At 34.7% G+C, this 21,847-nt stretch overlaps 1 protein-coding gene across 1 annotated transcript; it reads left to right on the plus strand.

Moving 5' to 3' along the window:
• Nucleotides 1-9,660: 9,660 nt before the first annotated feature.
• On the plus strand, nt 9,661-13,342 carry LOC110442760 (biotin--protein ligase-like). Its single transcript, XM_021486515.1, has 4 exons — nt 9,661-9,681; nt 10,847-11,015; nt 11,840-12,067; nt 12,742-13,342. Exons 1-4 carry the CDS (start codon nt 9,661-9,663, stop codon nt 13,173-13,175), a joined length of 852 nt encoding a protein of 283 aa, XP_021342190.1. The 3' UTR covers nt 13,176-13,342.
• Nucleotides 13,343-21,847: the final 8,505 nt, after the last annotated feature.

Below are 21,847 nucleotides of genomic sequence, written 5' to 3' on the forward strand. Positions count from 1 at the left end.
TTTGAGAATCTTATTTCATTGAGGTAAACAAGATTATTTTTTATTTTACATCTGATGAGTAAAAGATGGGTTCCCTATGATTATTCTGTTTTCAAGGATATTGGCATAAATATCTCTGGAAACGCAATACAATTAAAAAAATAAATAAGAATAATATCATTATATGATGTTTGCCATAACTTTAATATGCTCTCTTACGCAACAACTCATATGTTTGTAAGGTCATACAAAAATCAGGAAATCCCTACACCTCTCTTCCCAATCCCTTTCCACCCGTGATATGGAAATAGTTACTTCTTTATCAAATCTATGATCAAGTGAGGAATCACATCCTAAAGAGAAAAGGAAGAGGACTCTGTAAACTTGAATTAAGTATTGAATCATGAAAATTGTCTTGACATAAAGTCGTTTTCATTTCAGTAATAATTACCATATCACTATCCATAACGAACCATCCACATAAAAAGGCAGTAACAAAAATATCTTTGGACAGACAACGCGAAATCCGAATGCAGTCACCAACTAGACTGAATTTACTAGCTTAACACGGACGGAAAAAAGGGGTACTCAGGAACCGGTTATACGTAGGTCGGTAGCTGACAGTTCGATTATAAGGCAAACGTGCGTGAAGTTTGCACACACGCCTAAATAAGAGGGTTTCAGTTGCCATTCCGTCGTCAACGACTGACGACGATGCGTCGACACGACAATTGGCCAGGCTTTTTAGACTTCATGGAATTATTTTTTACCTGTATTGGAAAATGCATCTCCAAGCAGAGCTGAAGAAACCGAGCGGCCACGGTCTGATCTCCGTGATGCTCCCTGCTCTTCCGGATAAACAACTCTAGAGTTTTTCATAGCCAGACAAATGACTTCTGGCATTTGAAAGCCAATATATTGATGTGCTTTGAGAGCTGATAATTAGACCATTCCACAGAATCAGTATTTCTGTCTTGGTAGACACCCCTCCCTGTTATTGAAGAATTATCGTTTAAAGTCATTTCATTTCATTTCATCATATTTATTATGTAAACAATAGGATTGAATAGAAGGCTAGGCCTATATAAGTTCTCTCCTTAGGTTGACATGACAAAGACAAAGATGAATGAAATGGTTTGTAAGAAAATATTGATGCAAATTATATATAATAAGTAGCATAGACATATATATAGCAGATGGTATAGGGGAGATATTTCCATGTATGTTTTAATTACATATAAATATTTAATTGATATTTTTAGCTATACAATGCTTTTATTAAAAAGTCAATCATAATTAATTAGTAATAGGAAAGCAATGCCCTAATGATATATTAAATAGAGAAATTGCTACAATTGTATTTCTTTTTATATATTTTTGCAAGTCATTAATGCCCCCTGTTCATACCCTGCTGCTGTTGCATGAAGTACTTAAAAGTATAGAACCATTTAGTATCAATATATATATCATTGGTAGGAGTGATAAAAAGTAAGGGATACAACAACATCAAAATATGAAAAAATAAAATGAGGCAATTCAGCTAGAAGATTTTGTAGTTGTAGTGTATTTGTAAGATGTATTGCCAGTGTTCCATGCGTAAATCTTTCATCCCATCGAGTTTCAGACAAAAAGTCTCTATCGGCCTCTACCGTTCTCATATCATCCACTCGAGAAGAATCCAGATTCAACCTAAGAACACTAAGAATTCAAACTTAGCACATTTATGTTTTACTTTATTGCACCCATCAGTAAAAACAGCACCCAAAGCTTAATCCTTTAGGTGTATAATATTAAAGCATCAATGTATATATAACAATCAGTAGAAACATATTTAAGTATTGAACTGTTTTTGTATGGTATTTATGATCTATTTGAATGACACAGCTTTGCAAGCAAACAACATAATGCGCGCTACATTCAAATAGATCATAAATACCATACAAAAACAGTTCAATACTTATATTTACGTTTTCTCTGCCTCTTATGTTCTTTTTTAACTTATAATTTTATTTAAAATTAAAAATGCCCGTCTTATCGACAGTCCACACAATTTCGTTCAATAGTTTGAACAGCGTATTGTCGCGTGCTGATTGGCAAACAAAGTATAACAAAACACTTCAATTTTATTCCACAATTCAGTATCAATACAATTGCGTATGATATGTCTATAGGGTGATTTAAGTTTATCAATAGAACTCTGAGCTGAAAGTTAGATTTGAAATTGTTTCGATTTTCACCCGGAGCAAATTTCGCGCATGGACAAATACAGTGAACACCGTAAATCCGACCTTGCCCTCCACGAGGGAGTTATTTTTGGAAGTTAATTCGAACTTTTCTCTTTGCTCATTTTGTGAAGAATCCAGGCGTGAATTTATTTGTTGATTGTATGGGAACCTGACAACAATCGGTAGATTCTATAACAGNCAGTGCAGTGTAACAGACGATATTTCTGATAAATTGCATGAGCGTTAAAATTGTTTCCATTGCCGGCATTGGTGATTTCAACCTATGTGCATTTTGTACGATACATTATGTATTGCAGACCTTGGTCTTGTTTTCGTTGTAATAAAAGTGTTTTTTATTTTATTTTTTATTTTGCACATAAATTTACAATGACATTGTCAAATCTCACAATGCCCAGCGATATTTCAGCAGCCGTCATGTTTATTTATATTGAATATTGTAGATCCGGTCAGTGTTGTATTAATACGCTAAGAATTGTGTCTCGTGATGCATGGTAATTAAAGTCCCATCATCGACACATCTTTCAAAGAGGCTATAAAGTGACAATGCCATGCAAATGTGAATATAATGGTTTAAGGACAGTATTTTATCAGTTATGACTATATATAACAAAATGTATAAATTGTTTTGATTAATTAAACAAGTCTTCTTGTGTTGTATATATATTTAAGAACACTATCAAGTATAGATTTATTTTCAGTATTGTTTAACATAGTGCTTCCATTAAGAAGATTTTAGTATCAAGATTAACCGGACACACTTCAAAAATCTCATTTATTAAAGTTAGTCTCTCATCAGTATACATTGGACATTGTGAAAGATAATGTGTAGCAGTTTCATAAGCATCACCACTCAAACAAGATGGAGACTCTTTCAAGTGATCTGTGAACAGATCAAAGTTCAGGTTACTCGCCTCATTTCTCAGTTGACATAAGATTATGTTACCCTTTCTGCTTTCACAATTTTTAAATACATCCGAGATATCATTATTAAAACATATTTTATTATATACCTTGACCTTAAATTTATTAAGAGTAGGGGAATGTACTGTATCATTTCAAGTCCCTTGAACTTGTTGCACATTACTGGGAAGAAGCTTTTAGCATAGGATTCTGTACGACATAGTCGTGGGTTAAACATTCTTACATTTCTTAGAGTATACCTATCATTTTCTGGGTTATGAATAAGAGGATCAATTATGTCATGGAGGTATGTGGGTGATAAATTGTTAGTTATTTTATACATCTGAATTAGCTTATGGTTCATCCTTCGATCAGACAGAGATTCCCAACCTAGTTCTTTATATAGAATTTGGTGTGATATACCTTTCCTTAGACCTGTGATAATCCTTGCAGCTTCTAGTTGTACAGATTCTAATACATTTTTAAGATTGTCAGAGCAGTTGTCCCAGACAATATCTGCATATTCAAGCATTGGGCGGATAAATGTTGTATACATTTTGCATAGTGATTTCCTATCAATCTTATATTTCAGATACCTAAGCATGTTTATTCTTTTACTAGCCTTTTCATATATTAATTGAACATGGGAAGACCAAGTGCCATCTTCAGTTAATCCAAGATGTTTGTGATCATGGGCAATATCTACACAAGTATTAGAGAAATTAATTAGAGGATGGATAGGTTCTTTTTTTCTAGAAAAAAATAATGATTTGGTTTTTGAGGGGTTAACTGTAGTGTCCCATGTACTAGCCCAGTTGTCAATTCTATCTAGGTCTTGGTTAAGATAATCTGCTGCTAGTTGTGGGTTTTCGTCTACGATGACATATAATGATGTATCGTCTGCAAACAGCTTAATGTTACTCTGGACTATATCAGTGATGTCATTGATGTATAATAGAATTTTTTTTTAAAAAGGACCGAGAACTGATCCCTGAGGAACACCGGCATTAACAACCCTAAAAGTAGAAAAATGACCTTCAGTTAGAACTCTCTGCTTTCTATCTTCAAGATAATTCTCAAAACAGTTAAAAACAGTGCACGATATACCATATGCTTTTAGTTTATGTAGTAACCCTTTGTGCCAAACTCTATCAAAAGCCTTGCTGATGTCGCAAAATACAAACCTTAATTCTTTCCCTTTATCCAGGTTGCTAATTATAGTGTGGTACAAAGAGAAAAGTTGGTTTACTGTTGAATCACATGGTTTAAAGCTTGATTGGTCCTTGGAAAGTATATTATTAGTTGTTTGATAGTTATATAAATATTTGAATATACTTTTTTCTAAGATTTTACTAAAACACGATGTTACAGATATTGGTCGATAATTGGAATAATCAGCTTAATCAGTTGGATGTTGAATCAGTGTATTATTAACAGTCAATGGCGGAATCGGTTTAGTTTTATTGTTAAATTTAGTAATGGATTTAGCAATTTTCCAAGTTCAAAGTCATGGCGAGGCTTGACCTGTGCAGAGGTACTACATGAAGGACGAGTCCTTCAAGTATCAAAGTTAATCTCCGCCTGGGCAAAGGAATCTAAAGCTACCAAATCCCTGGAAACTGGGACCCAGATGAAAAAGATAGACATCTGCAGGGGCCTTATGTGAAGACAATCCAGAGGAACGATATCTCCCAAGGAGTTGACGTTCTCCAGAACCCTTACGAACAAATGTTTCTGAAACCGAGGAATGTTTTGAAGGCAAAAACCGAGTCCACAACCTCCTTTTATTCTGCTTAATGCCGTTGAATGGATGAAACCTGCATTCAACAAAAGTCCTAAGTTTGGCATCATTATGATTGTATTAACTTGAACAGAACAAGAGCATACATTATAGCTAAAACCCTTTGTTGTCGTGACAAATTCTTCATGCCTGCACAGAATGAGAGAAAAGTGATTTCAAATGGGAGCTTCACATTCTACATTTGTATCGCACAATAGTTATTTCCACTAAAAGCGTTCGTACAGATAGTAACACAAATACACAAGACCAGCACTGTTTTATTAACACATAAAACTTTCGTACAGAAAGTAACACAAATACACAAGACCAGTACAGTTTTATTTACACAGAAAACATTCGTACAGATTGTAACACAAATACACAAGACCAGTACAGTTTTGTTTACACAGAAAACATTCGTACAGAAAGTAACACAAATATAGAAGACCTGTACAGTTGTATTTACACAGAAAACATTCGTACAGAAAGTAACACAAATACCTAAGACCAGTACAGTCTTATTTTCACAGAAAACATTCGTACAGAAAGTAACACAAATACACAAGACCAGTACAGTTTTATTTACACAGAAAACATTCGCACAGAAAGTAACACCAATACACAAGACCAGTACAGTTTTATTTACACAGAAAACATTCGTACAGATTGTAACACAAATACACAAGACCAGTACAGTTTTGTTTACACAGAAAACATTCGTACAGAAAGTAACACAAATATAGAAGACCTGTACAGTTGTATTTACACAGAAAACATTCGTACAGAAAGTAACACAAATACCTAAGACCAGTACAGTCTTATTTTCACAGAAAACATTCGTACAGAAAGTAACACAAATACACAAGACCAGTACAGTTTTGTTTACACAGAAAACATTCGTACAGAAAGTAACACCAATACACAAAACCAGTACAGTTTTATTTACACAGAAAACATTCGTACAGAAAGTAACACGAATACATAAGACCAGTACAGTTTTGTTTACACAGAAAACATTCGTACAGATAGTAACATAATTGCATAAGACCAGTACAGTTTTATTTACACAGAAAACATGCGTACAGATAGTAACACAAATACACAAGACCAGTACAGTTTTATTTACACAGAAAACATTCGTACAGATAGTAACACAAATACACAAGACCAGTACAGTTTCATTTACACAGAAAACATTTGTACAGATAATAACACAAATACACAAGACCAGCACAATTTCATTTACATAGAAAACATTTGTACAGATAGTAACACAAATACACAAGACCAGCACAGTTTTATTTACACAGAAAACATTCGTACAGAAAGTAACACAAATACACAAGACTAGTACAGTTTTATTCACACAGAAAACATTCGTACAGATAGTAATACAAATACACAAGACCAGTACAGTTTTATTTACACAGAAAACATTCGTACAGAAAGTAACACAAATACAAAAAGACTGGTATAGTTAGACACACTCTGAAAACGTTCGTACAGAAAGTAACACAAATACAAAAGGCAAGCATAGAACTCTTACGCTGAAATTATTCGTACAAAAAAAACCACAAATACAAACGTATTTTCATTGTTTCAAAACTTATTTTTGCATTTGCGATGAGAGAAAATACTTTTTCATGCCCAAGAGGTATAGGATAGGAGGATAAAACTTCCAACCTCGGGATTTTTAAAATTGCCAAAACCCTCGGCAAAGCCTCGAGTTTAACCAAATTTGAAAAAATTTCGGGTGGAATTTCCCTATCCTACACCCATCGGCATGAAATAGTCTTATATAAAATCTCAGCCTAGGGTTGAGACAGGGGGGAGGGGGGGGGGGGGGGTGTCCCTATTCATAATTATGGCATGAAGTCACGTCAACACTACAATGACGTCATGTCAACAATCCATCAATGTCAGGTCAACCCTGAATTTAACCTGTAACTTTAACATTACATTATTCTTATGATACGCATTGGGTGAACAGGGCAAGAGAAAAAGAAGTATTCGCCCCTTTGAGGGTGAGATAGAGGAATCACAACCCTCGGGGGGAGATCCTTTAGTTGCCAAACATTAGGCAAAGCCTCGTGTTTGCCAACTTAACAATCGTCCCTCTCGGGTTGAGATTCCCCAATCTCACCCCCAAGGGGGTAGAAATTCTATCAATAGTTCACCCAATATTCTAATTAAGTCGCTGTTGACAGCAAGGTAGAGTGCCAATTTGATAGGCACTCTTCAGTATTATCTATTATTACGGATTTTATCTCGTAAGATTTGCTAACAAAATTATTGTTTAGTTCAGTAAATACCATGTTATCTACTATCGCTTCATCTGTGTTTGGACCGAAAATCTGCGGATTGGAATACAGGGAATAAGAATTGTTCTACCGATTGATGAATAGCTTCAGTCGTATCCTCAAACTCTGACGAATACCGCTTTCGCTATCGGTCACATTGTTAAAAAAATCACTAAGAACAAGTCGACACAACCCAATATCTCTCTATCAAAATAATTAATAAACCATATCACTAATGTTTGCGATCAGCACCCCAACCTATCGGTCTACCTGCACTTCATATGATACGAGCTACGCTATCTTGGTACATAATGCAACGTTTGGACATTGCTTACTTGGTTTACTATAAAGTTAATAGTGAATATGCATTTTTTAACATAACATATCAGTTATGTATACCGTTGGAATGTTATTGCCGCTCTATTCTGTGTGGACAATGATAAACTATGAAAATATATACCAACTGGCATGCCTTCTTCCTACTCGTGTTCCACAACACATATCACTTAATAATTCTCCAAATATCATCTCAACATTCGAAGTTGTTTTCAAATCGGTTTAACACTGATGCATATAGTCTCCTGAAAATGAATAAGATTTCAAGATATCATTGCGACTAGCCTTCCAAAACAACAACGTCGTAACTTATAATAAATGTCAGTCCAAAACGTCGGCAGTACATATTTGTACATATTTGTAAGTGCTTTGTTGTCGAATTCTAATTAATAACTTTTTCAATAAATTCGTGTGCTCTTTTCAACATTAACAGTTCTTTCGTTGATAAGTCCCATAACTCACAACTTGAAGGTACAGAGCAATACAGTTTTAAGATTTCAATCACTAAGTACGTCTAGTTTTAAACACACAATTACTTTATAAGGTTAGCGGTAGATTTATGAGTTGTTGCAAGGGTAACGTAATTACCCTTTAACAGATACTGTTCATAATATTTATAGCAATGTCAATACTGTCTCAAAATTAATTACACAGACAACCTCAAGATTCTAAAAAAGACAATTAGAATAACCACCCTCTGATAGATATTTATTTTCCAATATATTATATACTTGAGAATACGGGTGGTGACTACCAATGACTTATGAACATGTGGTCACATGGGGTTTTGAAGGGCTGTACCCAATTGTTAATCATCTTGTGTTTAGCTAATTAATCCAATATCATTTAATTAAGTTTATTGTCTGCTTAGAAGGTTTACAGATAAATCAGTTCACAGCATACATGTAGGAAAGATACTGAAGCTGTCCTTTGGTCAGACAATAACAGCCTCAGGCTGTTATTTCACAACAGTGTCTTTACTGTTCTTAGATTAGATCGGAACGAATTTTTATAGTAAAAAGGTTGAATAAGATATCATGTTAATGATATTATATTTTATTATACAAATAGTTCACGGATAATGCACTTATGTAATGAGATATTTGGGTTGAATATTAGCTTTTTATAATAGAATAATGAATGGAAATGAATTCAAACTTTTCAGGATGAGATTTTTGAAAATCAGAATGCATTTAGTTTATACATTTCTAATCAAATAGAGACTTTAAAATCATATTTATACTCAGTTATGAACGTCGCAAGGATTGAGGTATGACAACCCGTGGCTGGGTGTATCTCCGAGTGTCAACATTTAAAATAATCCGTGTAGAGTAATTCGTCAGGACACGGATACGTTATTTTTTCTTGGAAACGATCCTACACGTTTCAACTCAAAGAAAGTCATTATTTATATGTAATGTTGAAAATCTTTTTGAAATATCAAGTTATACTTATAAGGTTTATCAATTCAATGTTTAATATAATATTACGTTAAATGGCCTTACGATTGTTTCTAATTGGTATAAACAATACCTATTCAACACAATTACCTATTCATTTACAACAAACTAATCTTAGCTAGTTTTATTAAACAAATCTCATCAATCAGCTATTATTAGCAATTCATGTGTTGACTACTGAAAAGTAAAGTAAAAGTAAAAGTTTTCAGTGAATAGCTTTTGTTTTCATCTCTTTCTTGATACCTGCTTTCATTAGTTGAATGAATTCAAGCGGATCCTGTTTTTGTTGTAATGTTATCTAATACAATAGTTTCTTAATTTTTTACATTTTAGTATAAAATAGTATTTTCCCTCAATATCACAACTATTGAAATTAAAGAGATTCTTTATATATTTAAATTGTTGTAGCTCCTGTGCACTAGGTTTGTTCCTCACTATATATGTAACACATGGTATCTGTTGTTTGTGTACCTTATGGGCCCTGATGTATATGTCACTTGGCCTCAACTGAGGGAAGAATCAGCATGCCTCTTATGTTCGGGTTAACGAAACGTCCCTAAATTTATGCGATACTTGAACTCGATTCCAGGCAGAGTTCACTACCCTATATACAAACTAGGCTTACGTCTGCCGGTCCATACTTCAGCCAACCATCAGTCATGCAGTCAGCTGTGTTTCTGGTAAGACATACATTTTTCCTTATTTTGCTTTATCTTATCGACACAAAAATGAAATAGTCAGATGTCATATGCATTGTAGAGTAACATATGCTATTCAAGTTTATTTTTATTATTATATTATATCACTACTTTATTAAAGGTTTTGTTTGAAGATGTACTTTTTATTAATATTTTTCTTTTATAATTCACCGTGTTCGACGGCATGTTCGGGGTGGTTTTCCACCGCTGTGGTTGTGGTTTTTGAGAGCATAATCAGGATTTGGCTGACGAAATAGGTCAATATTTGTGTAAACAGTATAATCATCAGATTAAAAAAACCACTTAGGTAATATTTTACGTAGCAGTCTTGTCGTTTTATTATTTTCTTTCCATTTTTGTCATCTCATCTCGTCTTATTTCGTCATAAATTTCATATTCTCCGTGATACCCGATACAGGAGAAAGGTGCAATTCGCAACAATCTCACACCGTCCCCTTTCCACTGTATATGATACGCTGAACTTATTACCATTGGAAGCATGAGTAATTTTTTCCGCTTGTAGATATGTATTAATATGTAATAATTTCGCTGAATTTGTATACCCGCCTATACTATATTTCCTCCATTGATTACACCTAAGGCCGAGGGATTACAGATAACATCGATAGGCATGTCCTATTTACACATAAAATTAATGAACCGCAACCTGATCCTTTATATCAACCTTTACCAAAATCTAAATCAATCTTAATTCTTTACCTTATTATTACCAATTCTCCCAAAGTCCCTAAAAATCAATGAAAATCCTTTGGTTCAGAACGAACATCATTTTACATATCTTAATCACCGAAGTATGTGAAATGCTATTAATACTAACGGAATATTTGTTTTTTGCTCCACAAGGTCGTTTGTTATTTATATTTGTTATCAAAGTTTTCGCTACCAGAGGGCGCTTCCAATCTACTGAAATAACTTAATCATTTTAAACAATAAATCCAACTCTTCGTAATCACTCAACGCAGTTATGCCAGTTGCAGTTCCACAGCCTCAACCCTGGGAAATACTCGCAACTTCGACTGTGCCTTTGGACATAGTGTCATACAGCAAAACTGATGTATCGAAAAAGTAAAAAACGTACGACCTATTGAGATTGTACTTTAGGGTTTTAGTTATCACTTTACTCCAGATTCTGTGCTTCCCGGCCATTCTATGCCAGACATTGAACAGACACGTGTATGTGTACAATGGGTACGGTTCGGATAAGATACACGTGTCGAGGTTGGTGGAGCACTTAAGAGTTCGCCTGGATGCTTCATATGATGTCGCCACCATCGGGGCAAACGCCGTCAAAGCAGGCAAGTCTGATACCAACTGTCCTCAATATGAGAAAATACTACAAGATTGAAACTTTCAGGCAAATATAATGGCGCGCATACGTCACAACTAGTTACATAATTATGCAAATGCATAACTTAAAATCATAATCCAAACAAGAATTATACTCCTATCAAAAGATATTTTGCAAGGTAAAAAAAGAAAGAAAGAAAACCATTTTTGCTTGATAAAAAAATATTGTTATTGTGTACATAACTTTTTTTCTTTTGCTGTAAAGAAATCGTAATTGAACTTCATTTAAGAAGTATAAAAAGGGGGGGAAAAGTTCTGAGTGAAGAATCATTTATGAGGAGAGGTTGTTTTCGCCATATGTTAGTTACCCCGATTCCATTGAAATTTGGATGGTCAGATAGCAAAGTGGAAAGCAATCGCTTTTCATCAAGACGGTCGGATGTGTTAGTCTCCTGCCCGACATATTAAGAAATCCTTCGCGCTTCCATCAGGACAGCCAAGCGTGACTAATATCAGTTTGTTTAACTTGTTTTGTGATTGTTGTAAAATAAATTAAGTCGATATTCTGAATTGATTGCATACAGTAAATCCCTAAAGGAGATAACAAAAAGTATATCATCTAAGAAACGAGAAGTGATTGCGGTAAACATTCTTGTTTCGACGTAATCAGAGTTGCTCACCTTGTTTTTATTTGTATCATGTTGATTGAAGGCCGATTCAGCAGTATGTGTAATAACATATACACTGCACATATAATGAGTTGACATGTTGCATACTCGGCGGTCGACGCAGTGCGTTGTTTGGATACTATATACAATTACACGTGTTTCAGGTGCATGGGCGAAAGACGCAGCTCTGTTTATGATGCCGGGAGGGTTCGATTTAGGATTCATTGAATCTCTAGGTGACGAAGGCGCCGAGGAGATCAAGAAGTACGTCAGAGAAGGCGGGTCCTACCTCGGCCAGGGTGCGGGGTCCTACTTCGCCTGCGATAGTATTCAGTTTGATATAAACGGCACGGATGAGGTGGTCGGAGACCGCCCTCTCAAGTTCTATCCAGGTAATATCTTGTGTCACATCAAATCCGATGATTATAGGTGATCTAGATTGATGTTGAAACTAGTGTTTGGTAAAATATATATGTGTACTTTTATTCCGTATCTAAACGGATTTTCTCTTGGTCCTTATTAATCTATAAATATAAATGAGGGTTTGTGATGTTAACGACGAGTATGTCTATTGATCTATCGCGATCAACTCGTCTTTGAGACTTAGTTTCGTTTATTGAACACTTTGCATCAGAAATCGCTTGTTTTATCATGAGGGTAAGACATTTTCGTTCTTCAATTCCTTGCAAAGCGATATTGTTCCCACATGCATGCCTCTTCGGTCGTTTTCATACCATCTAAATGAAGCTGGTTTGATGTGTTTCTAATACATGCTGAAATACTTGCGGAACATTCCTTTTCGTGTTGTAATATTCTACTGGCTTCTTGTCCTTATTTTATATACGTATGCATGCTGGTTCATTATTGCACATACATAAGGAAATCAATTAATCTTAGATTTATGCATTGTAACAGAAGGTATTACTTTCTGCAGCTGCTGAAGTAACGCTTATGAAAGATTTGGTAATGGTTCTTATATGGATTGCAACAGATTTTTCTGTAAGAGCATTCCTTTGTGGTTGTTATCAGGTGGAGCAATTTGTGACTGATGTTGATTCGGTTTTAGGCATATGTAGCGGACCAGTATATGCTCCGTACCATTACAATGACTACAGTGGTGCCCGGGCTGCACCGATCGACTTCGAGTTTATTTCTCCAACCACTGGTGACGAGGAGGAGTCTATCAACATGAGGGCATACTACAATGGCGGGAACACTTTTCAATTACCAATCGACAACGAAAACAGAACATGTGTAACGCTAGGGTCTTACACGGAGAGGATCGACAACCCAGCCATCGTCAAGTGTAATATCTACGATGGTATAACGGTCCTAGCAGGCGTTGAAATGCAATTCGGCAGCACCCACCTCGATTCCAATGACCACTTCTTGTCGGTAATAAAGCAGCAACTGAAGCCATACGAATCTTCCAGGCTCCGTGCATATGATTCAATTCTCCGCCATCTCGGCCTGACCACACGATTTGCCTCTGCTCTTTAAATGAATAGATATATTACCCACCTATCAATAACTGACAACAAAATGAAAGATGTACGACAAAGACCTACAAGGAACTAACAATAAAGTGAAGGGAGTGTTACACATACTATACTTTGACATTAAGTAAATTAGGATAAATAACACAATTACAACAACATCACTTTGAGTTGGAACAGTACTACTTTAACCATTTTGTCAGCATAGAGTGGAATAAATCAAACTCTTTGCTTTGCTTTTTTGTGTGTATTTCCTAAAAACTTAACAGTTTTTACATCCGATAGGTAATTGTTGCATTCCCTCTTATTGGCGTTATTGACAGCATACCGTGCTGAAATGTATAAAACTTGATGTCATTATTGTAAAACAAATTTTCTCGACGTTAGACTTTTCGTATATGAAGTGTGCATTTTTTAGACAACAACCTATTCGTTTTTATGATAATACCAACAAGGCAAAACATAGTGTAAGGTAATCCATCAGAGGTCAAAAATGGAAATCACATTGACTTGCTCTTGGTAAAGGAACTTATGTCATCTAAGAATATACCTGCATATCCAATTCAATTACCAAAGGAGTAATAGTATCTTAAATGTTTAAATGACTGAAATCAGAGACCAAAGGATATATCACAATAACCTTTTGTTTAAAATATTACCTGCATATCAAACCTGGATACTCCTTGTGAAATATTATAAGAAATATGCTCCGATCAACCATTTTCAATGACTTAAGTCAGAGGTCAAAGCACACATTACAGTGACACTGCATTCCGCCATCATAAGATGAACCTGTATACTTAACGTGTTTTTCATTTCAACAAATTTTATTGACAAAGTTGATACAAGTCAATTGGATGGAATAACAGGCAAAGCCTATATAAATTCTCTCCAGTGGTGGCTAAATTAACGGATTCTGTTGTTTTTATTTGATTTAATTAATACATCAATATTGAAATGAAAATTATATACAATTTTTTTTTTAAAGGGATGTAACTCCTTCTTAATTAACATAACTGAAATACAAATACATTCACATTCCTCACATCACACACAAAACACTTCCACAGGTATTATTTATTTTTATAACATTTTACAATTTATATAAGCTATATAGCTATCAAATCACACAGATATTGGCAGACATTGACCAAAAGTCCATGGGCAAATATATGCACAGGTCACAGGCGCCAAAACTGTTAAGTTATTATAATGTTATATGCAAACAGATAGCTAGTCTATGTGTAATTCAATGTATAAGATGGAAACTGTAAAACAAGACAGATTGAACAAATCTTACAACAAACAACAACAAACAAACATGCTCAACTTAAAACTCCCATGTCCGTAGAAGAATACCATTTATAGAAAAGTAGGTAAAGATACTTATTTGTGGAGTATAATTGAAATAGGAATAGTAAATTATAAAAGTATAAAGTATAACGTCATGGCTGGTTAGATGGTATAGAGATTAAAACGCCTCGATTTACCAATAAATAACTGTACATCATTAAGTAACTTTCTGTTTGTTAGTCCATCACAATCAGGACAGCCTTGTAGAAAATTGTTTGTATCAATATGGTTATGGTAAGTCTGAGATCATTATACAATGGACACTCAAGAAAATAATGGAATACTGTTTCATATTCAAAAGAGCAAGCACAAGAGGGACAGTCAGTTAAATGGTCATTGAATAAATCAATACTTAATGTGTTTAGTCTTGGTAAGATAGTATAAAATATATGCTTCGGAGATTTTTTTAAAAGTCAAAGCATATCAACGCGATCAACATGTACTCTGCAATTCAAAGATGTACTTGCATACTAAATCTGGTTATTCTAGGAGAAATAGAATAACAGATATGCCCCAGACAAACTATTTCAAAGGTTAAGGACAAAGGTCAACGTATAAGTCAAAGTGCCTCACTTTTCGTACACTGCACTCCTCAATCCCAAAATGTACTTACATACCTACTCCGGTTACTCAAGGTGAAAATAGTATATAAGGTTTGCCCCGGACTAACACTTTCAAAGCTTAAATTTCAAAGATCAAAGGTTAAAGCATAGGTTTCAGCTACCTACTTCTCATATTCTGCACTTCGTCATCTCAATTTTAGATTTCTTTTCTAAAGGTAAGTTGATACCAAATCTTTTCGAAACACGTAATTGATTTGTGAGTATGTAATTTACTTATCATTGATTATAGCTAAAACTGTTATGTCTCATTTTGTGGATTCTCATGATGAATAAATCATATGATATTCATGTATAATCACAAAACACCTATCTTTTTGTGTCTAGTAATCCTTTTTGAGTTGATTTTCTTGACATCTGTTCCTATTTTAGTGTCCTATACTACTGATACTGAGACCAGAAATAATTTATATACGGACCTGAAATAGAAACCTAGGGGACAGTACGGGTTCAAACCCTCTCTTTGTACATAAGTATCGTGACCAGGACAGGACAATGCGTTCGGGTATATCCTAGTTTATCTGAACTGATATATATCTCTGATATTGATCTGGTGTCGGGACTGAAGTGAAGGATGAACTGCCATATTGGTAAAATGCTATGGAATATAATTCCTCGTTTACAACTACAATAACTGCTGAGTGTGGTCAAACCAGGCAGAGCCATAGGAATATGGTGTTAACTCATTCACTCATGAAGACACATTTGTACTCTTCCGATTCAAAGGTAGGAATAGTTCATTATGACATTTCAGGGGTGAATGGGTTAAGGCAGGGACGAAGGAATGAACCATCTAACAGAGGTCAAGCTCAAGGCCGTAGAAGTTAATCGAATGGGGCCAGAGAGTGTTTCCGTTGTGTTGCTGTAAATATAAGGGAAACTTTCAATTAAAATCTATTAGATCACCAATTGTAACAAACCAGCGTTGATTGATGTCAATATTGCCATATCTACATGTATTGTTTGGTGTGACTTATACATCTATACTAGACATTATGTTAAACACAAATACAATAAGCGATTATATAAAACAAAACAAAAAGTGATCTTTTGACAGAAGAATGTTGCTCATGCCTCATTATATATTAATTATTTATAGTAATGATATTATGGGAGTTATTTTACATATTCTATGACATTTGGTTGATTTCTGATACTAAAATTGGTCCAGAGTATAACTGCATTAACATCTCACCTGAATTCTAGGGGCAACCAGAGTGTTACAAACTTAACTAGGGTTCTAAAACCCACATTTTATGGCATTTTGCTCACATTAAAACCAAAGTATGTCAAGATCTGGACTTTCTAACCACTTTACATGAATACATTAATCTTGCTTCAATCGGGTTACCAAGCCCCCTTGTTATGGCACTGAGCTCATATAGAGCAAAGTTCGTCTTTGGTATAAATTATCTGCTAATTTTAACAACGTTTGCTCAATTTGTGATAGCGATGTATGTTGGGAAGGTATTGTCCTGTACCCCTCTTTGTACACAGGTACTAGCCTCGTCTGTCAATACACCTATAATATAATCTCATATATGTATTGACAGACTGGCTAGTACCTGTGCTTTGAACAGAGATGTGGCCCAGGCAAAGGGAGGCAATACCATGTTTCTGTATAGAGTTATTGCGATGATAATGCCAATTTGGATCTTAATAAGATAAGTTCGGTATGTTCTTCCCTATCAACTCATCTATATAAATGTTTAACTCTCAAGCGAAAAATACTTCAAATGTACTTCGTTCCCCGCCCTTCCTCTTGTGTTTTGTTCTGGTTAGTAAGAGTAAGATTAAATTTCTACTTTTAAGTATTCTTACCTGTATTTACTGTAGATGAGTTTGCTTGAAATCTAACTAGTTTCTCGATGATTTTTATCTCAAATGATAACGTTTAGTAGACCACATGGTATTTTAAATGTGACATGAAGCGGTACATGAAAAACATACCTAGTGTTCCGTTGGATTTAATAAAATATCTCAATGTATTTGAAAAGTGTAACTTTATCTCTTTCATTTAGTTTTGGCTCAATTATGAAACAGAAGTTGTTTCATTCTTAAACTACTACGAGAAGAAAACTTGACCAAACAAAATGTTCATGATCTAATGGTTTCACAGTGTCACCATTAAACAAAATGTTCATGATCTAATGGTTTCACAGTGTCACCATTACAAATATGTTCATGATCTAATGGTTTCCAAGTGTCACCATTAAACACAATGTTTATGATCTAATGGTTTCCCAGTGTCACCATTAAACAAAATGTTCATGAACTAATGGTTTCCCAGTGTCACCATTAAACAAAATGTTCATGATATAATGGTTTCACAGTGTCACCATTAAACAAAATGTTTATGATCTAATGGTTTCACAGTGTCACCGTTAAACACAATGTTTATGATCTTATGGTTTCCCAGTGTCACCATTAAAAATATGTTCATGATCTAATGGTTTCCAAGTGTCACCATTAAACACAATGTTTATGATCTAATGGTTTCACAGTGTCACCATTAAGCACAATGTTTATAATCTAATGGTTTCACAGTGTCACCATTAAACAATATGAACATGATCTAATGGTTTCCCAGTGTCACCATTAAACGATATGTTATTGTCTGTCTAATAACCACTGGTGTAATAAAACTTGCGGTGAATGTGTCACCGCTGTTGATTGATGTCATTATTTCTATTTCTACAATGTGTAAAGCCTACTATATTTTATGCAGTATTATATATAATTATACTGGTATGATGTTAATGGAAAAAAAGTATTGTTTTTCTGAAAATGGATATACAGGGAGGTGTACTTAAACACAGGCCTGACCAGACAGACTGGAAACTTGATACATAAATAATTGTATATTCAACTCTTGTTTCAAACTATGAAACGCAATAAAAGACAATATAATGTTTAAAAAGTGTTCATTTCTGAGCGACGTGATCATCTGACTCGCAAAAAAAGTAAGGGTTATAATCGAATACAAAAAAAACCCACAATCGGTCAGCTACTTTTAAGTTTCTAAATTTTACATACCTCCCAAGAAATACATCCATGAATAGCTTACTTTATATTGCCAATTTACAATCTGCATAATGTTCCAACTAACACATAATGGAAACATTAAATAAACAGTAACACTTGGTTACCTGCGTGCGCTGTGTGTCAAAAGGATTTGTTTACATATTGTTCAGAGTAGCAACTTTAATAGCCTATTCAAAACAATGTACGGCACATATTGTTCAGAGTAGCAACTTTAATAGCCTATTCAAAACAATGTACGGCACATATTGTTCAGAGTAGCAACTTTAATAGCCTATTCAAAACAATGTACGGCACATATTGTTCAGAGTAGCAACTTTAATAGCCTATTCAAAACAATGTACGGCACATATTGTTCAGAGTAGCAACTTTAATAGCCTATTCAAAACAATGTACGGCACATATTGTTCAGAGTAGCAACTTTAATAGCCTATTCAAAACAATGTACGGCACATATTGTTCAGAGTAGCAACTTTAATAGCCTATTCAAAACAATGTACGGCACATATTGTTCAGAGTAGCAACTTTAATAGCCTATTCAAAACAATGTACGGCACATATTGTTCAGAGTAGCAACTTTAATAGCCTATTCAAAACAATGTACGGCACATATTGTTCAGAGTAGCAACTTTAATAGCCTATTCAAAACAATGTACGGCACATATTGTTCAGAGTAGCAACTTTAATAGCCTATTCAAAACAATGTACGGCACATATTGTTCAGAGTAGCAACTTTAATAGCCTATTCAAAACAATGTACGGCACATATTGTTCAGAGTAGCAACTTTAATAGCCTATTCAAAACAATGTACGGCACATATTGTTCAGAGTAGCAACTTTAATAGCCTATTCAAAACAATGTACGGCACATATTGTTCAGAGTAGCAACTTTAATAGCCTATTCAAAACAATGTACGGCACATATTGTTCAGAGTAGCAACTTTAATAGCCTATTCAAAACAATGTACGGCACATATTGATTTTTCAGATCATGGAACTAAGAATAAACTAGATCCAAGTTATACATTTAAATAGGCAGGTCGCACTTGTCCCTAGTTTGATCTAAACGTGACCAACAGTAAAATCATAAATAATGTTTTGTGTTCCGGCAAATTTAGATATCTTACTCGGATTTATTCTATCCTCATGAGCATAATCAGAACAAAAATTCTCATTAATTTAAACAGGCTGTCAAAGTTGCTACTTTAAATAATATGCAATAAAACATGTGGGGTTTCCGGATTTTAAAATCGGTTTCCACACACAGCGCATCAAGGAACCAATTGTAGAAGGAAATTCTTCATCAAGTAAAACTTTAATAGTTTCTCCATAAACATGGCACAGACATGAGCTACTAAAGAATAATAAAAAACAAAGTCAGACCAATATGGTTTTAAGTTTTTGTATTGCATGTCATCTTGAGCAAACATATGATATGTTAATAGTCCCATCACACCGCCATCCCTAGCTGCGACAGTTATAAGGGTTTTTTCTCAATACTATATGCATTCTTTTTATATTTTATTAATTTAATTTAAAAAATCAAACGGAGCTCCATGTTTAGATTTATATAATTTGATATTGGGAATGCTTTAGATATAGATAATGGGACGAATGTTGTATTTCAGGAAAATGCATAAACAATTCGCTGCGTTGCTGTATGACACCAAAAGGTCAACATGTCACACATATAATTTAGTCAGTAGTATTTGTCTTAATGATCTAGTTTGTAGACAACCCGTGTTAAACAAAAGGGCTTTTCAATTATACCTGAACAAGCTAGATTAAAAAAGGCAACGCAATGAAAATAAATAACTGTTTAATATATTTTGTTTACATAACCTGACGGACACAAAATTACTACTATCAATTGACCCATTAAATTGATGCTTATTGTATTAATGTGGATGTTTTCGTTGTATTTCTCTTAAATATTCATGATATACGACAGTGAATGTGCATGTACTATTTATGTATACAGAGTCACCGAATGCACGTTTAAACGTAGTCATTAATCATGTCAATGAGGCGAACTGAAATAGGTGCTTAGCGTATATTACGCGTCATACCTCTTTGCCGAAATAGAAAATGTCATTTTTGATTTTATTGTTGGTCACGTTAAGGTAGAAACTGATGTCATTTTTCCACCACCAAATTAATCTATCTCAGTCCTTGAACTGAATGGGATCTGGAATGTTTCGACTGAGCCAATCGGTTACTAGCATGAATGCTAAAAGAGAACACAATCAGTGTTTGGTGCTATAACTGTGAGGAGGAGGAGTTACAGCATTCATGGAGCTGAAGTCCAAACACGGTCAGCATACTCATTTAAGGAATCATCTTTAAATTGGTATGTTTGCCAAAACTTAATCTGCTTGGCTACCATTAGCTCCTTTGTCCAAAAAAGACCTTTCAGATTATTAAGTTTTACTTCTCACGTAATGAATGCCACGTCTAGTCTTGGTCCTCGTAGTAGGGAAAAAAATCAATGCCTTCTATTTTCAACTTCAAAAAAAAGCTCTGATTAGTTTCCCTGTATTCGCTTTCATACCAATGGAGTTCAAACTTTAACTTCACGTTATTCTTCAGTGTAAATTCTTAGAGTTGACCTGTTAACGGTATGACTTTTTAAGGTGGTTTTGAATACCGTCGATTTCTCTCAGAGAGAGAGAGAGAGAGAGAGAGAGAGAGAGAGAGAGAGAGAGAGAGAGAGAGAGGATCTAGTGCTGTTGTGCATGCAATACAATTTGTCTTCTTCTGCTTAACGATAGTCTTTTTTTGACCCTGATGACCAATTTGAGCTGGAAGAACTTGGGTATTTTTACGTCGACATGTTTCCTTTCCCTAGAGGACGAGCTTACCCTTTCGCCTGCCTTTGATGGCGATCTCGTGTAATGCGAACTACGTCTGTGATGTCTTTTGGTATTGCCCTTGAGACGTCGATATTTCCTTGTTTCTTTGTTTGCGAAATGGACCAAAAGGGTAAGTTATGTAATGATTGGTAGCTTTAGATTGTGACCTGTTATGTCTCCTTGACGACGACCTTGACCGAGAGGAACTAGGTCGAGTGTGCCAGATGGGTTCACTGAGTGACTTTCGGGGATCCTTCGATTTCAACACCTTAACCTAGAAAAAACCTACACCATTATGGTTAAACCTGGGAAGCGAAACATTAGAACTAGTTGTGATACTAACTTGTTTTGTCTGTACAAGTCAGTGATTTAGATGTACATGTAAGACTCCAGAGGAATCGACCTTGTGTTAGAACCGATTTGTTAAATTCGTGGTAATGAGCAAACTATCAAAATTATTTAAATGTTGGATTCAGTCAACTCGATTAGGAAGTTACGACAGCACACTTTTACTATTGCTATAACGTTGAAAATAAATTTCCATTCTTCTCCTTGGAGTAGAGTCACGCCTGTTTATAATATGCAGATGTCCTATCATTCATTTTTTACTCAATCATTTTCTTCACGAACACAGCTGTTTTGTCTAATTTCCAACTTCAAAAGCTGCCTTTGCATGCGGATGACTATACACTGCCAATCCATACGTGTATCAGAACACGTCCCTACCATTAACGTTACTACAGTACCTTACTACCCTATTATTATATTTGACCTTGTATATATATGTATATACTTGAGATGTAGGACAT

The sequence above is a fragment of the Mizuhopecten yessoensis genome, unplaced genomic scaffold, assembly GCF_002113885.1.
Source record: "Mizuhopecten yessoensis strain PY_sf001 unplaced genomic scaffold, ASM211388v2 scaffold716297, whole genome shotgun sequence".
Lineage (NCBI taxonomy): Eukaryota > Metazoa > Mollusca > Bivalvia > Pectinida > Pectinidae > Mizuhopecten > Mizuhopecten yessoensis.